This window comes from Ochotona curzoniae, unplaced genomic scaffold, assembly GCF_017591425.1.
Source record: "Ochotona curzoniae isolate NIBS_2020 unplaced genomic scaffold, NIBS_Ocur_1.0 scaffold_4683, whole genome shotgun sequence".
Classification (NCBI taxonomy): Eukaryota; Metazoa; Chordata; class Mammalia; order Lagomorpha; family Ochotonidae; genus Ochotona; species Ochotona curzoniae.
In genome coordinates, this window is record NW_024467121.1 from 18343345 (window position 1) to 18365354 (window position 22010).

Here is a 22010-nt window from a genome sequence, read left to right on the forward strand (position 1 = left end):
TTCTGCCTCTGCTTCTATATATTTCTGAGTAGATCTTTTCTGTCACTCTTGAATATCAGAATGAATCCAAGAAAAGATTCTCTACTAAAAAAGATTCAACTTTGGATGCCACTTTATGGCAAAACTCAAGTTTTTAACAGTCTCCATCTTAAAACAGTCCGACTACAACAAAGAATGTAAAACTCAAATCTGCATAGCCCTTCTACTTGTTGTCAAATTCAGGAAAATAAGAGAATAACAAGTTACTCTCTATTGCAAATTATCGGGGCAGTACAAAGTTAACAAACTGCAGTTCCCTAAGATTAGTGAATCCCTCTCAACATCAGCAATGATGTGGACAATATTTTAAGAACTCAAATTATAAGGTAAAATTTATTTTCATGGCTAGTGCTGCAACACTGTGGCTTAATCTACTGCCTACAAGGCCATCATCCCATATGGGTGCCAGTTTAAGTTCTTACTGCTCTGCTTTCAATCAAATTCTCTATCTTTAGCCTGGGAAAAGCAGAAACAGATTGTCCTGTCACCAATGTGAAAGACCTGGAAGAAGGTTCTACATTCTGGCTTTGTCCTGGCCCAGCCCCAGCTGTTGCTGTCATTTGTGCAGTGAAGACAGAAGATCAATCAATCAATCTTTCACCTCCCAGACCCCAGTAACTCTCATTTTCAAATATGTAAGCAAATCTTAAAAAAAAAAAAAAAGTATTTTCTTCATCAATGTGTAAATTACCAATAATCGACTACCAGAACCAAATAGTTCTATAGGCACTTTTTCAGCTACATCTTAAACATTATACAGTGCCTAATAATCACTTAAAACGTTGTATTTCACATGGAACAATTACCATATTTCAACCAACCAAGATACACACTAACTCTGGAATACAAGCTTTATAAGGCGTCCCTGAATTTACACCAAATTTATCTTAAATGCACATGTTCAAAATCACCATTTATATAATTAGTCAAAACTAAAATAAAGCACAAAGCATTTAACAATAAATGAATATTCCTGTGTCAAAAATAACATATTTTACTCCAAATGAGTATTTTTTCCTCAAAGAAGACAAAATCTAAAAATAAAAATTAGATTTTAGGGTCTGGCATTAAGCCACCACATGTAATGCTGGCACCTACTCAGGTACCAGTTCAAGTTCCAGCTGCTACACTTTTGGTCCAGCTCCCTGCTAGTGTACTTGGGAAAAGCAACAGATGATGGCTTAAGTGCCTGGACCCCTGCATACACATGGGCAACCTGGATGAAGCCCTAGCATCCTTGCTTTAGACTGGGCCAGCCACGGCAGTTGTAGCCATTAGAGGAATGAAACAAAAAATAGAAAATCTTTCTCTGCCTTATTCTCTCTGTAACTCTACCAAAAAAGTAAATCTCTTTTAAAAAATGAGATCTTAAGAGAATTTCAGAATTAGAAAGAAAAAAATCAAATGTATATAAAAATCACAATAAATTGCTATGTTAAATAGTATAATCCATAGTTCAATGTAAACTCATAAATCATTCCAAACCCCCAAAATTATAAAAGCTGTGACCAATTAGAATATTTATATAATAGAATCCATATTTTAAAAGTTTCCCAGACATTCTTATATGAAGAACGAATTAGGCAGACCATAGTATTCTGTCTAATGTTTTTATAATAAAAGCAATGGATTAAGTGATGCCAAACTGGCTGTTTCTGCTTATATACCTGAAAATATACAAGGAAGCAATCGAGTTTTCGTTTACTGGAACCTCTGTCAAAGTATTGGCCACAGGTATCCAAAATAGTGCAAACAAGTCGAATTCTGAAAAGATGCTCAGGAGGGTCCAGGGAACTTGGAGAACCATCAGGATTAACACCAAAGGAAGTAAAAGAATACAGAGTCCTAAAAATAACAGCTGATTCCACCATGCGGTAATTATACAGCTCTCCCAAGAATTTGGCGCTGCTGATACGTCTCTGATTAAATTTAGGTTGGTTGACCTAGAGGGGAATAACAATAAGGGGAAAAAATTCAGATTTTCCTAACAAATAAATTTGCTTCTCTAACTTAACAGTATCAACTGCTGAAAGAACACTGAATAGAAAGACAACAATGCTTCTATTGTACTTTTTCTATTAAGTAATAAGGTGACTACTTCCAGATATTCTTTTTCTTTCTCAAGGAAAGATTTATCTTTCAAATATTTTAATTTTTAAAAGCTACATTATACTATAAATTTAGCATTAAGCCAATATTAAATTGAACAATTTCTTCAACAATTAAAATGTAATTCTATTAGTCCCCATAATCTACTTTCCATACAATTTGTGAATTAATAAACAGTATGCTTAGGTTTTAAACAGACAATTCTTACAAAATTGTTAACTTTTCCTAGCTAATGAGTATATAAACTTCTGTAAGTCACATCAACAGTGACCTAGAAATACTAACAATTTAGTAGTCTTCCAAAATAAGCTTAACAAGGTTTACCTCAGTTCTAGCCCAAGGGAAGACTAGAAAACCTAACATAACAGGGCTTGTGGACAAATCACTAATTTCAAGAAACAGTAGTAAAGGGACAGTTTTTCAAATTATTATTTTTCAACAATAGGATCTAAAGATTGTTTTAAGTCTCTATAAATCATGACCTGGTGACTTCAAAGTTTTTGTTACCTCCATTCCCAATCGGATATCTTCTAAGACTCCATCCACAACGTGGATCCCAACATCTTCTTGGTAGAGCACTAGTCCTGCTAAGAGGTTGGCTACACAGTGAATACTGTTATATTTTACATTCCAAATGTTTATCATACAACAAATAACATAATCTTTCACTTCTTGGTCCTGCCAGGGCAACTTCCGCATCTGTCTCAAAACCTAGGTAGAGAGAATTTTGCTTATTATGAGAAACACATAGTAGTCTAACCAAACAATACACTTTATTAAAATTATACAGTCGGGCCCCGCACGATGGCGCAAGTGGTTAAGTCCTTGCCTTGCACACCCAGGATCCCATATGGACGCCGGTTCTATCCCAGCAGCCCCGCTTCCCTTCCAGCTCCCTGCCTGTGGCCCGGGAAAGCAGTCGAGGACGGCCCAAGGCTCTGGGACCCTGCTCCCGTGTGGGAGACCCGGAAGAGGCTCCTGGCTTCGGATTGGCATAGCATCGGCTGTTGTGCTCACTTGGGGAGTGAATCATCGGACGGAAGATCTTCCTCTCTGTCTCTCCTCTCTGTATATCCGCCTTTCCAATAAAAACATAATAAAAATAAATCTTAAAAAAAATTATATATAGTCATACAACTAATTTTTTTAAATTTGTTTTTATTTGAAGAACAGATTTACAGAAATAGAGACAGAAATCTTCCATCCACAAGTTTACTCCCCAAATGACTACAACAGCCAGAGCTGAAACTGTCCAAACCAGGAACCAAAAGCTTCTTTCTGGATCTCCCATGTGGTTACAGGGGTCCAAAGAATTGGGCCCTCCTCAAATGGTTTCCCAATCCAGAAGCAGAGAGCTGGCTAGAAGTAGATCAGCCAGGAAATGAGCTGGCATCCATATGGGAAGCTCACACTGCAAGTGGGGAATTAGCCCCAATTAGGTCTTTACTGGTCTCACAAAATTTTATTTTTTTTTTTAATTTTTGTTTTTAAATTTACTTGAAAGTCAGTTTTACAGGAAGGAAAGAGTGACTTTTTTTTTTTTTAATCTGCTAAGTTCATGCCCCAAACGTGGAATAAACTGTAACGCTGGGCCAGGCTGAAGCCAGCAATTCATTTGAGTCTTCACCAGAGTGCAGGGTCCCAGGTCATCTCCCCATTGCTTTCCCAGGGCATTAGTATGGAGCTGGATTGGAAGTGGAGTAGCTGGGACTCAAACTGGCACCCATAAGGAATGCAGGTGTTGCTATGACACAATGCCAATCACAGAACTTTTTTTAAAAAAAGATTTATTTTTATTGGAAAATCAGACATACAGAGAGGAGGAGAGACAGAAAGGAAGATCCTCCATCTACTGAATCACTCTCTAAGTGGCCACAACAGCCGGAGCTGAGCTGATCCGAAGCCAGGAGCGTCCACTGTCCTCCACTGCCTTCTCAGGCCACAAGCAGGGAGCTGGATAGAGCAGCCAGAATTAGAACCAGCACCCATATGGGATTTCAGTGCATGCAAGGCGAGGACTTTTAGCTGTTAGGTTATCATGCCAGACCTAACCACAGAAATTTAAAGAGTTAAAAAATATTTTAGAGATCTTACATCAGTTCCTTCATTTTTGATATGGGAATAAAGTGATTTTCTAAGTTTGGCAGAATGTATTTTTATTTTTCTTAAATCTTTTTAAGTCTCAGAAATTTACTGCAGTCTAGGTTTTTCAATCAAATGAACAGTTATATACTCAGTTCACTGGAAGTAAAATAATAATAAAATAAGGTTCACCAAAAGTTATACATTCTCTTTTTATATTATTCATATAAATAATATCAAACACCCTTTACGAGAAAAAAATTGTTTACAAATTTCAGAGGTAGAGAAATAAATAAGCGTTACCATTTACCAGTTTACTTCCCAAATTCCCAGAATGGCCAAGGCTGGAGAGGGTTAAACAACGCAGCTTGTAACTCATGCCAGGCCAGGTCATTTACGTGGACAGCAAGAACTGAATTACATGAACAACTGCTGCTGTTTACCAGGGTCTGCACTGCCATGAAACTGCAGTCAGGAGCCAGAGCCAGTAAATGAAGCCAGTACTCCAATGTGAGTATACATGTCTTAACCTAACAAGATCTTATTTAAAGAGAACATCAATTTCCAACAAATGACTAACCACATGGTTAGCTGGACAATCTAAAATGGAGGATACCACATCATTTAACTTTGTTAAATGGTTAGCATTATGGTACAGTGAGTTAAGCCTCAGCTTGAGATATTCCATGTCAGAGCACTGGTTCAAGTCCTGGCTGTTCCATTTATGATTTAGGGTCCTAGCTAAATGTACCCGGGAAAAAGCAAAAGCAGGAGATGGTCCAAGTACCCTTACGTGGGATAGACCCAGATGGAGTTTAGGCTTCCGGCTTTGGCCTGCCCTACCTCTGAGTTGCACCACCACTTTAAGAGTGAACCAGCAATGAAAGATCTTTTCCGTTCACTTTTCAGAAAAATTTTTTTAATTATGAAACTTCAGAGAGGTCATGGGTATCCTGAAGCCCTAAAGCCCTTTTAGGCTAAGAATTCATGGACTAAAGTGAAATGAATGAGGAAAGATTCAATATAGAAAATTAGAAATAAAGTCACAGTGTCAAATTTGTAGATAACACCAGGATGAACAAAGAATTTGTTTTAATCAGAATTAAGAAGCTGGGGTAAGTGTTGTGGATGGCGGGCAAACGTGGCACCTACAAAACAATAGTGGCATTCCGTATGCGCACCAATTTGTGTCCTGGCTGCTCATTTCAGATATACTTTCCTACTAAAGGTCTGAAAAAGCAATAGAAGATGACCCAAGCAATTGGGCCCACGCCATCCACAGGGAGTAACCTGGATAAAATTCTTAGTTACAGCCTGGCCCACCTATGCCCACAGTTGTCATCCAGTAAGTGAAGCAGTAGAAAATGTCTCCATTTTTCAAACTGTCTACAACTTTTATAAGTAATAAAGCTTTAACACAAAACAACACCTAACAGAAAGAAGTTCTCATAAAAGAAAAATAAAACACAGGTCTCACTGTTATGTATCAGTGTAGGAATTCTTTCTTAGGGTGACATGTATAGAATCAAACAAACTGGAACTTGGGATCTATGTCTACATCTCTTTGAAGCTCTGTAAGCTTTGCACTATCACAAATCTCATGTTGACTATTACACTTCAGTAAGACTTACCTTTTCAGTGGTAACCTTAGAAAGGTCTTTGTACAGAAGTTTCCGCACATACTCCTGGAGAGGAGGACGTTTCTTTTTTACTGTCTTTTCAGCTGGAGGGGGGTTGCAGTAGTAATATGCGTTCTCCACCATTGTGACATATCTTGCATCAAGATGCATGGCTTGTTTCTTTCTCATCATTTGTTCCTTAAAAAAAAATCCAAACTAATCAAATATTTCTTCAAGATTTATTTGTTTGAGAGCAGAGTAAAACATAAGGGAGAGAAAGAGAAAGAACGAGAATTTACTATGTACCTGTTGATTTCCACAAACACCTCCAAAAACTAGGACTGGATTTAGCCAAAGCCAAGACCCAAAAACTTCATCCAGGCCTCTCATGTGAGTGGCAGGAACCCAAATATGGAACATCAACTGATGCCACCCAACCACAGCAGAAAGCTGGATTTGTAATGGGGGAGTAAAGGCTGGAAATAAACACTCTAGTAATAGAATACAGTGTCCCACACAATGACTTGATCCACTATGGCACAATGCCTGCCAGTCAAGTCTTCTTTTTCCAAATGTTCATTCTTAGCAATAAGATTTCAGGATAATGAGTTCAAAAAGGAATAAAATATCATGAGGTATTGCTAGGAGTATGTCACTAAAAGTGTAAATAAAAAATGGTAACTCAGGGCTGAGTTATTCCATGTATAACTGAGAATAAATCCATTCTCACAGTTCACGCCATCCAATGTTATACCAGAGAAACTGCCATGTGTCTACAGATAAGAAACTATCATCTCCAAGACCTTGTAACTTGTATAGGGATGTTCAACTAAACTCAAAAGCAGTGATTGGGAAAGGAAGGAGGAAATGAGGAAGGCAGGAAGGGAAAGAGAAGGAAAAAGGGTGAAGGACAGAGAGGGAGAGAGACATAGAATATCTTTTCAATCATCATCCACTTAAGGTTACTTAAGGATTCTCAACCTGAGACTGCTGACATTTAACATCAGATCAATTTTTGTTGTAAGGAACCGCGTTGCACACTGTGAAATATTTTGCAGGCTTCCTGGCCTCTATCAGTTAAAAATGACTATCACAGCTGAATAGTGCCCTATCGCCACTTCAAGGTATACAGCAGCCAGTTCTGTGTACAAACAAAAATTGAAGGGTCTATGAAGTAGTCACAGGATGTGGTTAAGAACTCGCACACATTGTCATAACGTATTGATTACTCAATACCATGTCAATTAATTCCATAATGTTGTAAATTGTTGTTGATGTTGTGCTGGGACTCCTAACTGAGAAGGATGATATTCTGCCAGCTCTACCTTCAGACCAGAGAAGGTCTCCCCAAGAAACTGTTAAATTTGTCTGGATAATAGGATGCTGGACTCTACGCTTGGTATATGTTTGCAACGAAAGAATCTTGACTTAATTTGAACTGTAATACTGCAACTAGGTGGAGGAATCCACCATGGAAGGAGGGCACAGGGGAATCCCTGAGTCTGAAACTGTGTCACATAATGCAACTTAATAAAAAAAGAAAAATAGGAAAAAAAAAAAAGACCATCAATTGAGCCTGGCACAGTAGCGTAGTGGTTAAAGTCCTCGCCTTGAACCGCAGGGATCCCATAAGGGTGCCGGTTCTAATCCCAGCAGCTCTACTTCCCATCCAGCATCATGCTTGTGGCCTGGGAAAGCAGTGGAGGATGGCTCAAAGCCTTGGGACCCTGTACCCACGTGGGAGATCCGGAAAAGCTCCTGGCTCCAGGCTTCAGGCTTCAAATTGGCTAAGCTCCAGCCACTGCGGTTACTTGCGGAGTGAATCATCGGATGGAAGACTTCCTCTCTGTGTCTCCTCCTCTCTGTATATCTGACTTTCTAATAAACATAAATACATCTTTTTTTTAAAAAAAAAGTTTATTTCTTCTGGCATCTATATTATACTTTTATACAGTATTTCATTTAACTGTACCAGTCTGGGTTCAATAGGAAAAAGAGGAATTGCTCCCTTGTTTATAGTTAAGATTTGAACTATTTTTATGACTTATGTGATGGAAGACTTGAGAGAATCTGCAGATCAGCTACAAATATCACAGAAATTAATTTACATGTTTCATTTTAAATGGCATCAGTTTGAAAATACTCACGTCCACAAGATTTTAAAATAATACAATATATCTAGGAGAAATAACATAAGCTTTACAAGCTGTGCAAGAGTTACACCGACACAATGACAGTCTATACCCACAGATTCCTACACCAACAGTCTTTTAAACACCACTACCTCCCTTTTCACCTCACAGTCTCAGGCTCTCTATCTATCCCTTTGTCTCTGTTTCTCTGTTTCTCTGTCTTTCCAGTCCCCTCAGGGGACACATGTAAATGTTTAGAAACTATGAAATAAATGTAATAAATCCTCAACAAAAATGGCTATATCAATATCTTAAGTAGTTTAGAAAATAATATCCCTCCTAAAATTATTTTGCAAGCTTTTAGCTTATAATTTTGATTTAAATTTATATTTTATATTTTAAGTTCATCTGTCACAGTAATAATGGTTTGCAACTGTACAAAAAAACCCCATTAAGATGGCTTTAACATAGTATATATTAAGAGTACTTGTCCATCATCAAAGCTTCTACAGGTTGAACTTAGTTCTGCTTTTATAATCTTGTGAGCTCAATTGCAGCAAAGTGAGAAAAAGTACTAAGGTTCTCCAGGGATGGCACGTCTGAAGTACGTGAGATTCTAGCTTAGGCAGAATTATTCCTAATACAGAGCAAGATGACCCGCTCCAGTAAGCGGATTACCAAGAAATCCTTGGTAGCAGGACTCTCAGGCTCTTACCAGCAACACACTGGTCCTTAGGTGTGAGTCTGGGGATCTGAAAAGAAATCGTCCACATGTCTCCAGGAGAGTGCAGGCCATTTCAATATGGTGATGAGAAAAGTCTGACAGAAGCATCTGGAACAATAAGAATGATGAAAACAACTACAAACACTTTAATCCTAGCAGAAAGGAATACTCTAAATGTGTGTAATAACTTATTCTAAAGTGAAACATAGATTCAAGTTAATTTTAACATCAGCAGCTTTCCTGTTGAGCACCTCTGTGTCCTACCATAAAGTGTCTACTGAAAAGTCTTCACATGCACGATATTTTTTCATCAGGAAGATATATGAAAATTAACATCAAAGTCTTTTTTCTATTTATTATTAGGAGTTAACACTATTTTTATGAAACTATTATTTGCTCATTGTAGCAGATTATAACTAAAACATATTACCACAGTATCTTAGTGTTTATCCTCCCCTTTTTTTTCTATACATAAACAAATTCAAACATTGAATAACCTGGCTTTATTGGCTCAAGCAAATGTTTATTTAGGCATCCAAAAAAATCTCCCATTTCTTGCAATTAGAAATATGACAAACATCCTTGTAGCTTGTCTATACACATTTGATTTTCTTGGAATGAGTTTCTAGAAATGAATTTTCAACCTAGAAACATATCTTTATATATATATATATATATACATATATATACACACACATATAAAAGATTTATTTTTATTGCAAAGTCAGATTTACAGAGAGAAGGAGAGACAGAGAGGAAGAACTTACATCCATTGGTTCAAACCCCAAGTGGCTGGAGACAAGCTGATCCAAGGCCAGATATCAGGAGCTTCTTCCCGGTTTCCCGCACTGGTGAAGGATTCCAAAGCTTTGGGCTATCCTCTACTGCTTTTCCAGGGGTCAAGAAGGGAGCTGGGTGGGAAGTGGAATAGCCGGGACATGAACCAGTGCCCACATGGGATTCTGGGTGTGCAAGGTAAGCATTTACCCAGTAGGCCACTGCATCGGGCCCCTTCCTATATATTTTTCAAAAAGTAACACAAGGAGGAACCAGAGTTCCAGTATGGTCGGCAAAGCTGGAACCTCAGATGCCAGCATTCTGTAAGGGCACCAGTTCATGCCCTGGATGCTCTCCTGATGCAGCTCCCTACAATTGGCCTGGGAAAGCAGTATAAAATGATCCAAGTGCTCAGGTCTCTCCACCTACCTGGGAGATCAGATGGAGTATCAGGCTCCTGCCTTCAGCTTGGCTCAATGCTAACTGTTGCAGCTATTTGGGGAATTTACCAATAGATGGAAGACCGCTCCCATTCTCTCTATAATTCTTTCAAATAGATTAATTAAAAAATTTAAAAAACAAAACTCCGAGTATACAAAATTCCTAAATAAAACTTAAGAGTACAACTTACAGCATAACACCCTCCTGAAATGCTTTAGGATGATACAGGAAATTTCTGAGTACTTAAGATGATTACTAGTATCATAAAAAATCATATGGCAGGCCCAGCGCGGTGGCGCAGTGGTTAAGGTCCTCACCTTGCACGCCCGGGATCCCATATGGTCGCCGGTTCTATCCCGGCAGCCCCGCTTCCCTTCCAGCTCCCTGCCTGTGGCCCGGGAAAGCAGTCGAGGACGGCCCAAAGCTTTGGGACCCTGCACCCGCGTGGGAGACCCGGAAGAGGCTCCTGGCTTCGGATCGGCATAGCATCGGCCGTTGCGCTCACTTGGGGAGTGAATCATCGGACGGAAGATCTTCCTCTCTGTCTCTCCTCTCTGTATATCTGCCTTTCTAATAAAAAATAATAAAAATAAATCTTAAAAAAAAAAAATATGGCAAAGAAGCTTCTTTTCTTGAACAGAGCTTGTCCCAAATGCATGTGAGTAACTGAGACTCATTTTATGTAATGCATCTATTAATAATATTCTAAGGAAATTAAACCGATTGGAAATTTTTTATAAAGAAAAATAACTGTTGTTAATGAATGACCAATATCAAATGTCAAAGAATTAATTCACCTACTCTGAATCATCAGATTTATCACATTTACTATTTACTGCTAATGCCTGCAGCTAGTAGCTTTATCCAGTTCTCTCACATGGATTGAAGTAGCCCAAACATTTGGACTATCTTACTCTGCCTTTTACAGGCATTAGCAGGGAGCCGGATACAAAAGTGCAATAGCTGGGACATAAGCTTGTGCCCATATGGAATGCCAGAATTGCAGACAGCAGTTTACCTATGCAGCCAAAAAATCAGCCCTAAGCAAAAAAAGAAAAAAAACACCAAAAAAAAAAAAAAAAACCAACCAGCCCCAAGCACTTTTTTTTGTAATAATACTCATGCCCTATGTCTACTCTGAACATAATTTAACGCAGAAAGATTTCTTCTGATTATTAACAGCCCTTCTTGTAAACAGATATCACTCTTGTAGACATTGCTGCTTTAATCAGTCTTACTTATAAAACATTTCCTTGATATATTTTGCCTTTGTATACATTCATGCAATTATTGACATAGATTTGGACCTACCATCTTATGATGTTTTCTTCTTTCATCACTGTTTAACATTCTTTTTAAATTCTCTTTACCTTATTTCATTTCACTTACCATACCATTTCCAAACAAAGCTTTCAACTTCTCTATTAAATACAATCAAAGAGGGGCCCAGTACATTAGTCTAGTGGCTAAAGTCCTTACTTTGCATGTGCTAGGTCTCATATGGTTGCCAGTTCATGTCCCAACTGCTCCACTTCCCTTCCAGCTCCTTGGTTGTGGCCTGGGATAGTAGAGAATGGCCCAAAGCCTTGGGACCCTGAACCTGAGTGGGAGACCTTGAAAAAGCTCCTGGGACTCCTGGCTTCAGATCAGCTCAGCTCCAGTCACTGAGCCACTGGCCAGATGTTCTTCCTGTGTCTCCTTCTCTCTGTAAATCTACCTTTCTAATAAAAATAAATCTTCATTTTTTTTCATTTTATTATTATAATATACTTCTATAAGCTCTGGGATTTTCCTTACCCCTTCTCTCCCCACACTGATTTTCCCTATATTATTACAACAGTACAATTCTTCATAAACAGTCATAAGTCCATCATTCAGTTATTTAAGTATATCCTGATATTGTGAACATGGACACTGGCAGAAAGTCCAGTATCCTATTGTCAAGATATATTTCAGTTTCACTGAGAGTCCATCTTTAATCTGGAAGTAGAGATGCATATTGCATTGTATCCTCACATCTGGATATGAGTCTCTATTACATAGTTACTTTACATCCCCTTAAATGAAGAGCCAGAAAACAAAATGAACAGAAAAATAGAAATTTACAGTGCCATGAGGTTAAATAACATGCTACTGAATAACTAAAGTGTCTCTGATGAAAATCAAGAACTTTCTTGAAGAAAATGTTGCTACTGTATGACCTATGCATGAGTCAGTGAAGATTTTAATGAAAAAGTAATTTGTTTTGATGAAAGTAAAAACAAAACACTGAAATCCATGAGATACAGTGTCCGCTGATCTTTTTGTTGGTAAGATGCATTTCCTGTAGGCAACAGATGGGTTTTAGTTTGTGACCCAGTCCACTAGTCTGCGACGTTTAACTGATGAGTTCAACCTGTTTACATTCAGGGTTAATATGAATGGGTGGTAATTTAGTCCTGTCCTTTTTGTAATGGGATGTGAATTACTTGGTTTAGTCTTCTGATATCCTTTCACTGGGATGTTCTTCACATTTGTCCTAATTTTGGTATGTGCTATTCCTTTTCTTTGTTAAGAGAACCTCTTTAAGCATCATTTGTAGGGCAAGTATGTAAAAGGCATATTCTTTGAGTTTTTCTTTACTATGGAAGAATTTTATTTCATTTTCAAAGACAAAAGAAGGCTTTGTTGGGTAAATTATTCTGAGCTTACGGTTTTTTTCCCTTTTAGAATCTAGAATATGTCACTCCATTTTCTTCTAGCCTTTAGAGTTTCCTGTGATTTTAACTGGCATTTCTTTATAAGTCAATCGACTTTTTCATGTGCACATTTAAGAATCTTTTCCTTATGTTCAATTGAAGAGCGCTTGATGATCATGTGTCATGACGATGATCACTTTTGGTCAGTCCTCCTGGGAGTTCTGTATTCTTCCTGTATACTGTTTCCCAATTCTTCTTTCCACATAAGGGATATTTTCATTTAACATTTCATTGAATACATCTTTAAAACCAGCTTCTTTCTGTAACTCCCATAACTCTTATATTTGCCCTTTCAGCAGTATCTTTATAATTCTTGAATGCTGTTTTTGGCTTGAGTCAGCTCTACTTCCAGCTTTTTGGTTGTTTCACTACTGTGACAAGAAATATCTCCTAATTCTCAGATTCTTTCTTCTGCCTCATTCATTTTATTGAGGCTTTCCACTGAATTTTTAATTTGCTCCAGTGTTGCACTTCATTTCTAATAATTCTGCTTGATTTGTTTCAGAATTGTTATTTCCTGGTGACAAACTCCTTAAGTTCCTGTATGTGTTTCTCATTGATAAGAAGCTTTATAACAAGTTTTCTGAATTGTTTATTCCCCATTTCCTCAATGCATTCCTCAGTTAACTCCAAGGTTGACAAAGGCTTTTGCTCCTTTGCAGCTGAGTCTCAGTAATACTCACTGTGCCTCTATTCTTTTACTATTGCTCACTGTATTTCTGGTGAGCAGATTCTCCTCCTTAGCGCAGTTTTCTAAGCTGTGTCACCCCACAGGTCTATAGTTCGATTTCATTGATCACGTTTGATACCCAGTTCTTCAAATGTAATCACTTGTGTCACTCCCTCCACCAAGTTTCAGACCTGGGCCCTTGTGTTAGGCTTCCAACACGGTCTATGCAGCCCCAGCTCCTGGCTCACCACTGTCCACCTCATGTGATCCTGCGCTGTGGCTGCACTGTTTTCTGTTCAACCTTTCTCCCACTTTCTCCAGGTGTGGCCACTAAGGGAGTGAAGCAGCTGATGGAAGATCTTTCTCTCTGTATCTCATCTCTATAAATCTGCCTTTCCAATAAAAATAGGCAGATCTTAAAAAACAAAACAAACAAACAAAACAAACAAACAAAAAAACCCAGCTGTAGACAATGGCCTAGGTAGCATTGTACCTAGGCAAGTGTTACACTGCTGGTAGAAATGCAGCTAATAGCTGGTGGACAGCCTGACTTGGTTAATGCCAAATCTGTGTTAACCATACCAGTATGCCAGTGTAGTCACCTAGCCTATTTTTCTTTTCTTTCTAAAAATATGTGGGGGGTTGCCAGGTCCATGAGCCATGGGGGATGGGTTCCAGAGAGATGCAGGTCTCCTGGCCTGGGTTCTCTGGCCCACCTGTGAGAAGGGTGCCTGGTTCACGAGCCCCAGGAGCGGGCAGAGGAGCTGGTAAGGCCCAGATTACCTGGCCTGGATCCTTGGGCCTGCCTGCACGTTAGGTGCTGGGATTGCGAGCCCCTGGGGCAGGAGGTTACAGTGGGACACGGGTCGCCTAGCCTGGGTCCTTAGGTCCATCTGTGCAGTGGGGCCGGGGCCGTGAGCCCCAGGGGTGAGAGGTTTCAGAGAAGCCCAGGTTGCCTGGCATGGGTCCTTAGGCCCACTTGGGCGATATGGGGTGGAGTCCATTAGTCCCAGACATGGGGGGTCTGTGTCACCTGGCCTGGGTCCTCTGGCCTGCATGCACAGTAGGTACCAGGTCTGGGAAAGCAGTCAAACACCGCCCAAGGCCTTGGGACCCTGCACCCACATGGGAGACCCAGAGGAGACTCGGGGCTCCTGGCTTCAGAGCATCTCAGCTCCAGCCATTGCTGCTGCTTAGGCAGTGAATTATCAGACAGAAGATCTTCCTCTCTCTCTCCTCCTCTCTGTATATCTGACTTTCCAATAGAAATAAATAAATCTTAAATCTTTTAAAAAATAAACAAACATTAAAATTTTTAAAAAATCAAATAATTCAGCACTAACCTTTAAGCAATGTAATGTGTCATTTTTTGTGAACATCTTAAACTTGGTTAATTCTCCAATGAAACGAACAGTTTTATTTTTGGTTTCAATATTAATCTGGTCCTTTTTACGTACCTACAAGTTAAGAGGGAAAAAATATTACTTGGAAAATCAACATTCAGTGACAGGAAACGTTATTCTGTTTGAATGCCCCCCAAATAAAATAAACTGGGTATTATTTCTAGGTTTAAATGAGGAATATTTTGCTCTGCTTAACACTGATGCTAGTAAACTCTACTGTAAAAACAAAATGCCCAGATCTCACTAACGTACAAATGTTACTAAGGCTTAGCTAGTGTATTATAATTATGAACTTCTTACTATAAACTTACTACAGTTAACCATTCAGCCCAATCATAGATCTTCATTTATTACCAGTCATGTTAAAGTTCAAATGCTCTGTAAATTTAATTCCTCTACTTAGGGCATACATTTCAATAAATACTAAATGCTATAAAATCCCATAATAGCTGAACAGTGTAAAAAGAAACATCAAAAGTAAGAGAATTAATCTCAGAATTAACTTTCCTCAGAAATTCAAACCTGTCTTTCATCTGAACAATAACCATAATATAGCACTCCCTGCATTTATTGTTAAGCTCCTTTGTTAATACTACCTGTCACTTTTCCCCACATGACAAGATTAAGAACAACAGCAATTAATATTCTGATTAAACAGTTAACAACAAAAAACTGTGAGGATGTCAAATGACTTGACCAAGCAAAAGACTAATACTAAAACCCTAAACTCGCAGCAATTGAGAATTTTACCACAAATATATGCAGGGATTTGAAACAGGCACACTTCATTACAATCATTTACATAGAAATTAAACTTTCAAACACCTAGACAGCTAACAATTCGATAGAATTTTTTTATCTTAATTGTTAAATATCTACTTTCTACAGTAAGCTGAGGGAACAGTTCATATACACTTTAGATACCAAGAAATAATTTCAAAATCATGGTAACTAAAACCCTGGCAAATCACAAGCTATTCAAGACTGAATGTAATTAAAAGCATCACTAAAGAAAATAAAATTAAGTCACAGAGAGAGAGAGAGAATAGTAACTTGATTTGTCCTGGTCTCTAATCTTAACAGTTTCAATTTCTTTTTTTTTTTTTAAGACTTATTTATTTTTATTGCAAAGTCAAATACACAGAGAGGAGGAGAGACACAGAGGAAGATCTTTCATCCAATGGTTCACTCCCCAACTGGCCACAATGGCCAAAGCTGAGCCAATTTGAAGCCAGGAGCTTCTTTCGGGTCTCCCATATAGGTGCAGGGTCCCAAGGCTTTGGACCGTCTTCCACTGCCCTTCCAGGTCACAAGCAGGGAGCTGGAAGGAAATAGCGTAGCCAGGACACTAACCAGCACCCATATGGGACCTACCGCATGCAAAGTAAGGACTTTAGCCACTAGGCTACTGCACTGGGCACCAGGCTCCTGGTATTGACCTGACCCAGCCTTGAAAGTTGGGATTTCAAAAGTTGACAACTCTCTAACTTGTTCTACAAAAATAAGTCTTAGGGAGAAAAGGAGCAGAGCAAAAAAAAAAAAAAAAAAAAAAAAAAATACTTTTGTGTGGGAAGGAGGACTGCTGAGGGAGAAATGTGACAAATTAGCAGTGACCTCCGGGGGACTTCCAGCAACTGGGCTTACTGCACCTGCAGGTTAACGAGGGGCTAAGATAGGGTACTCTGGAGGAGGGAAACCAGAGGACTTTCCTGGGTCAGAACAATGCACATGGGAGACCTGAGCTGGGATTGTTGATATGGAAGGCAGACTCTGAGATTTTGTGGGCTCGCTCCTGTGGGACTGCAATAACCACCTGAGCATTTGCTCAAGGGCTGGGATGGTAACAGACTGAGACAGGCATGACCACAAAACTCACACCCACTTAATGGGAACTTGGGTTGGGAAGAGGCTGGGCTGGTCCAGGCTGCAACACCCAGCCACACACAGGGATACTGGGGGATGGACTATACCAGATAAGGGCCTAGCATCCACTGGCACACTTGAGATCTGGGACCCAGAAGTAAACTTGGTGGGGAAACTTAGGGAATTCCTACAGGGCTTTAGCTCCTGCTTGTCAGCATGTGAATCAGGGCTAGGTGTTGATCAGGCTGGGCAGGGCTGCTCCCTACTCAGCAGGTATGCCAGCTGGCTCAGGGGACAGGCTGGGCAAAGCTGGGCCAAACCAAAGAACACTGGCATGCATAGGAGACAGGATGGGGTACAGGCTATGCCAACTAGTCTATCACACCTATTAGTTTGCAGGAGAGCTGGAGAGGGGAGCAGGCTGGGCAGGACTAGGCTGCATCACCAATTGGTGAGAAGTGGGATTAGGGAAAGGCCAGGCTAAGCTTCAGCATCTGATGGCAAGGGCCAAGAAGGGAGATAGGCCATGAAAGTCAGGACAGAGCAATCACTGGCATATGCAAGATCTGTGACTGGAACAGGCCTGGTAGGGGTGCTAAGGTGTTAGCCCTGCTGGGCTCCAATGCCCATAGGTATATAAAAGCCTGACTAGGATAGAGTCGTACCAGGCAAGCCTGCTGCACATACCGGCACACAAACGAACCAGGGCTGAGTGGACCTGGCAGTAGCTGTCAGGGGATCATTCCAGCTAGGCTGCAGTTCCCGCTGGTATGTGCAAGGGCCAGGTCTGTGGCACACTGGGTTGGGCTTGGCCAGAACACCCATCAGTTTGCATGGGACATGGGGCTGGGAATGAAACTGACCAGACAATTACAATCACCAGTGTGTGCATAGGCTGATATGGGTGACAGACTGAACCAGACCATGTACCAGCTGGCACATGCAAGAATCAGGTTTGGGGTCACCCCAGGTAAGGTTTCTTAGGGGACTTTCCAAATGGACCACTGGACTCAAAACTCCAGCCACAGGAAGAATCACAGGACTTATGGTCTGACCTTGAAGTTGCATGTGTTGAGACTGGGCCTCCTTGACTGCTGATGCCTGTGCAGTGGACGGCATGCCCAGGTGCATTAGTGGGGCATGACCCTCAGCTCATTTGGGCCTGCGGAGGACATGAGTGCTATGTAAAAGAATGGAGAGCAGAACAGGTTGAACAATTCTCCTGGCCAAGCTCTGGCAGCAAGTGTCTGGGTACACTACGGTGGACTCTGTCAGCCAATGGACCTTAGAAAGATTTTCTCAGTCCTGGAGCAGTGAAACCAACAGCATCTTGGAACTATCAATACCACTCAACACCCTCGGAACATTCTTCTCCACATCAGGGATGACATCAAGTGGCCATGCCCCACTTGGGTACTGAGGACTAATGTAGTTTGGCAGTTGGGAGGAGCCCAATCCCTGTCCCTTGCCCCGCCCCCACAGACATAGGAGCAAAGGAAAATTGGAAGCATTTGTCCCACCCACCTTCTCCCATACTTCCCTCTACCCGCTCCACCTTATTCAGTGGCCCTCATGTCAACTATGTAAGCAACATCAAAAAATAATTTTTTAAAAGAAAAAAGAAAGAAAGAAAAAGCACACTCTCCAACACAACTATTTGTCTACGGGCTGATTTTTTATTTCTCACTCTAGCTTTTGTGAATATTTATGCTTGTTTCCCCAACTATGTAAGGTTCCTGGCATCAGAAATTGTGCCTTTCTGGGTGCTCAGGAATCCTACTGATCTAAAGCATGCATTAAGCAATTATTAATTTTACAGGCATTCTGAGCAACTTTACTATAAAACTGAATTTTACAAGACTGATTTTTCCATGGGCTAACACACACTTCAATTCCATGCTTTTTCACAGATTACCAATGTTAAATTTTCTATCATATCATCGCCCCCACCATAACCCCATCCTCTCAAGCCTCTATTTGAAACCATTGTTTCTACAAGGTAGCTAACCAATACGGGTGTAGGAGGGAAGGAAAGCTGTTTGGTGACAGGTCCTTCATAGTTACAAGGATGCTGATTTAAAAATACCCAAGATAAAATTCTTATGGCAAGAATCAATAAAATATAGGCTGCAGAGCCTTCACTGAAATTATAAAATTTATATACCTTTTATGCAACACATATTCTGATCCCCTTCAAATAAAGAGGCATTCTATGGAAAATGCATCCTATTTCTCTTGGGGACACCAATAAGACCTCTGTCTTGATCCTGGAGAACGGCTTTTATTCTATGAAAGCAAAAGTACTGTCTCTACTCTAGGAGAACAAGGCAGTAGATCAATGGGCCCATCTCCCAGTTGGATTGTCACTTATCAATCGCTGTCTGTGCTGAGTAAAAATGCATCCTAAAAGTGTAGAATTCCATAAATTCTCAGCTGTTGTGCTTCTATTTATATTTCAAAATATGCTTATCAACAAAATAATTGTTTTAAAGCTAAAGAACCCTCATTCAGCTTATAAAAATATATGCATGTATTACAAGATAAATGCTTAAATACGTACATGAAATCTGAAATCCCCCTTCAACATGGAACAAAGATCCTCTGCTACATCAGACATGCAGGGATGCAATGTGGCAACCAATCTTGCATAAAATGGTAACAAATCCAGCCTGCAGAAGTTATGTGACATGTATAAGACATTCCAGAAATAACCCATCTCAAAATTTAAACTTTCTCAGATATAGTAAAACATTAAATGATTAGAAAAACCAACATAATATAGACATGACTAGTTACTGCCATCATAATTAAGTATCTGAAAATGCTGTAAGTCCTGTGAAAGCTTATTATTAATCTGGTATTTTCCACTCAATGCATTTATCACATCTGTAATTTCACTAATTCTGACAAAACAAACAATACCAAGTAGAAAAAGGCAATAAATTTTTACATGGCTTAAATTTTCAGACAAGTACTAAGGAACTGATTAATTACAACTAAAGATAACATAAACCATATAAAACACTGTGAAATTATTTTCATTTTTATTGTAATAAATAATTTGGCCTCCAAAGTCTAAGAGGATAACCCATAACCAAAAAAGCTAAGAAGTCCTTCTAGAATTGCCAACTCCACACATGCGTTTCTCATCGCAGAACACAATCAGACCCTCACACTCAGGTTAGGAACGTTTGTGGCACCTGTGCTGCCACCTACTCCAACAGTCACAACAGCATTAACTATCGTATCTGGCTCATTAGCTTTACCATATAAGCTGAAAGTAACTTTCCACTACTATGTTAGGCAATACTGTATAAAACTAGACCACTCAATAATTCAGTAGTCAATGGATCAGATGCTGAAGATGTCAAGTGAAGAATTCATTAAAGCAGCTGTACTGACAACAGCAAGTAATGATAGCTCACAAAGAACAGATCAGAAACAAAAGCTGAAAAATTGTGGCAGCTTGCGGAAATTTACAACAGAAACAAAACTCTAAAGACTTGACTATCCTCAAATAAATCACTATGGTATAGAATAAGACATTAAAGTGGTTTGACAGGGAATACTGCATATCATGAAAGGCTTAGATTTAGATCTGGGAAATATCCAGCAAACACAGATTAACCCTTATACCAAAAAAAAAAAAAAAAAAAAAGGCATGGTGAAGGCGGCACTGAGACACATTAGAAAGATAGGATAAAATGGAAAAAACTGAAACCATGGTACTTTTCTCTGACCGTTAAAACTGTCTAAAAAAACACTTATATTTATTATGTTCATACTAACATTATGCCCTGTCCTAGATTATATACATATGTGCAGATACATGTATATATGTGTGTATACATTTGTGTATATGTACATGTATATACATGTATGTGTGCATACACATATACATTCTAATAATGATCCTATGAAGTGAATATTACATTCATCATTAGAGAAGCTTGGGGAACTATTCTGTCAGGATGCAGTCCCTGCAGTAGATTTTAAGAACCAGGTCTGGGAGTGGGCCAGGCTGGGCCAGTTCATAGCACCCACTGGCAGATGTGAGAATCAGCACAAGATGAAGGTCAGGTTGGGACTGGGGGCTGCCAGGCTGAAGCACCCACCAGCATGAACTGGAACTGGGGGCAGGCCAAGACAAGCTATAGCATCCACTGGTAGACGCTAAGGTGAGGTGAATCATGTCAGACTGGGCCACATCTCCCACCAGCACACATAAGACCCAGGATGGAGGGTGAACCCAGCAAGGGGAGCCCCTACAGCTCTGTCACTTGTGAATTTGACAGCTGGGACTGGGGGCAAATCAGGCTAGACAGGCCAGCAACATCCATTAAAAGGCATGTGAGCTGGATTGGGGGAGCACCAGGCTGGGCTAAGCAACCATACCAAGTGGTACATGCATGAGCCAGAATAATAGCAGGCAGGTTGGGCTCTGCTTCATTATCCATTGACAAGTGCCGGGACTTGGAGCAAGTTCTATCAAACTAGACCATAAAACCACCTGGAAAGTACAAGATCTTGGGCTGGGAGTAGGCTTGGTAGGGAAACTGTAAACACCTCTCTGATGGGCTGCAACTCCCACTGCTGAGCATGAGAACCATGGCTGGGAGTGGGCCTGGTTAGACAGGTAGTAGCACTTGCCAGCATAACTGTGGGCTGGATAGTGGGTTCAGCTGCGTTGAGCTAGGCTCCAATGCCCATTGACTTGTATGAGAACTGAATGGGATGTGAAACAGACTGGATCAGTATGCTATACATACTGCCACGCACAGGATACAGGCCTAGTGGAGATGTTGGGGTCACTTGGACTATGCTGCAGTTACCATTGGTATACATGAGGGGAGTATGGTGGACAGGGTTAGAGCAGGCCAGAGGAACCACTGGTTTGAGTATTAGATAGGACTGGGGACAACTGACCAGGTGACTGAAACCACCATTTGGTGTGTAGACTGATGTGGGTGATGGACTGAGCCAGACCCCACACTGGTTGGCACACAGGAAGCAGTGCTGGGATAACCTCTGCAACCATTTGGGGACCTTCCCCCAAACGGACCACTGGACTCAGAACTCCAACCTTGGTGAAAATCACAGCATATGTGGGCTGACCGTGAAGTATATGTGTCAAAACTGTGTCTCCATGGTTCCTGAGGCCTGTGCAGTGAACAGGATGCCCAGATACTCTTGGGGGACACAACGACCAGTTAATTGAGGCCTGCAGAGGTCATCTAGTACCATAGAGAGCAGAACAAATTTGACAGCTCTCCTGGAAAAGCATCTTGGCAAATCGAGACTCTAAGGTGGAGTATGTCAGCCAAAGAACTTGGAAGAATTTCCTCAACCTTGAAGCAACAAAATAAACAGCATCTCAAAACTATCAAAACCACTTAAGCAGTATCCTTGAACA

General features: G+C 40.2%; 1 protein-coding gene across 5 annotated transcripts in view; it reads right to left on the reverse strand.

The window, feature by feature from the left end:
* UPF2 (UPF2 regulator of nonsense mediated mRNA decay) overlaps positions 1-22010 on the reverse strand; it is a 99725-nt gene that overhangs the window by 24868 nt on the left and 52847 nt on the right. For 4 of the 5 annotated variants that reach the window (XM_040968166.1, XM_040968169.1, XM_040968168.1 and 1 more), the window contains 6 exons: positions 19158-19266; positions 14675-14788; positions 8697-8813; positions 5862-6047; positions 2656-2859; positions 1707-1982 (listed from right to left, as the gene is read on the reverse strand). In XM_040968166.1, coding sequence (XP_040824100.1) covers positions 1707-1982; positions 2656-2859; positions 5862-6047; positions 8697-8813; positions 14675-14788; positions 19158-19266 — 1006 coding nt within the window. Of the gene's footprint in view, positions 1-1706; positions 1983-2655; positions 2860-5861; positions 6048-8109; positions 8117-8696; positions 8814-14674; positions 14789-19157; positions 19267-22010 lie in introns of all 5 variants that reach the window. The other variant, XM_040968165.1, reaches the window with a different exon arrangement.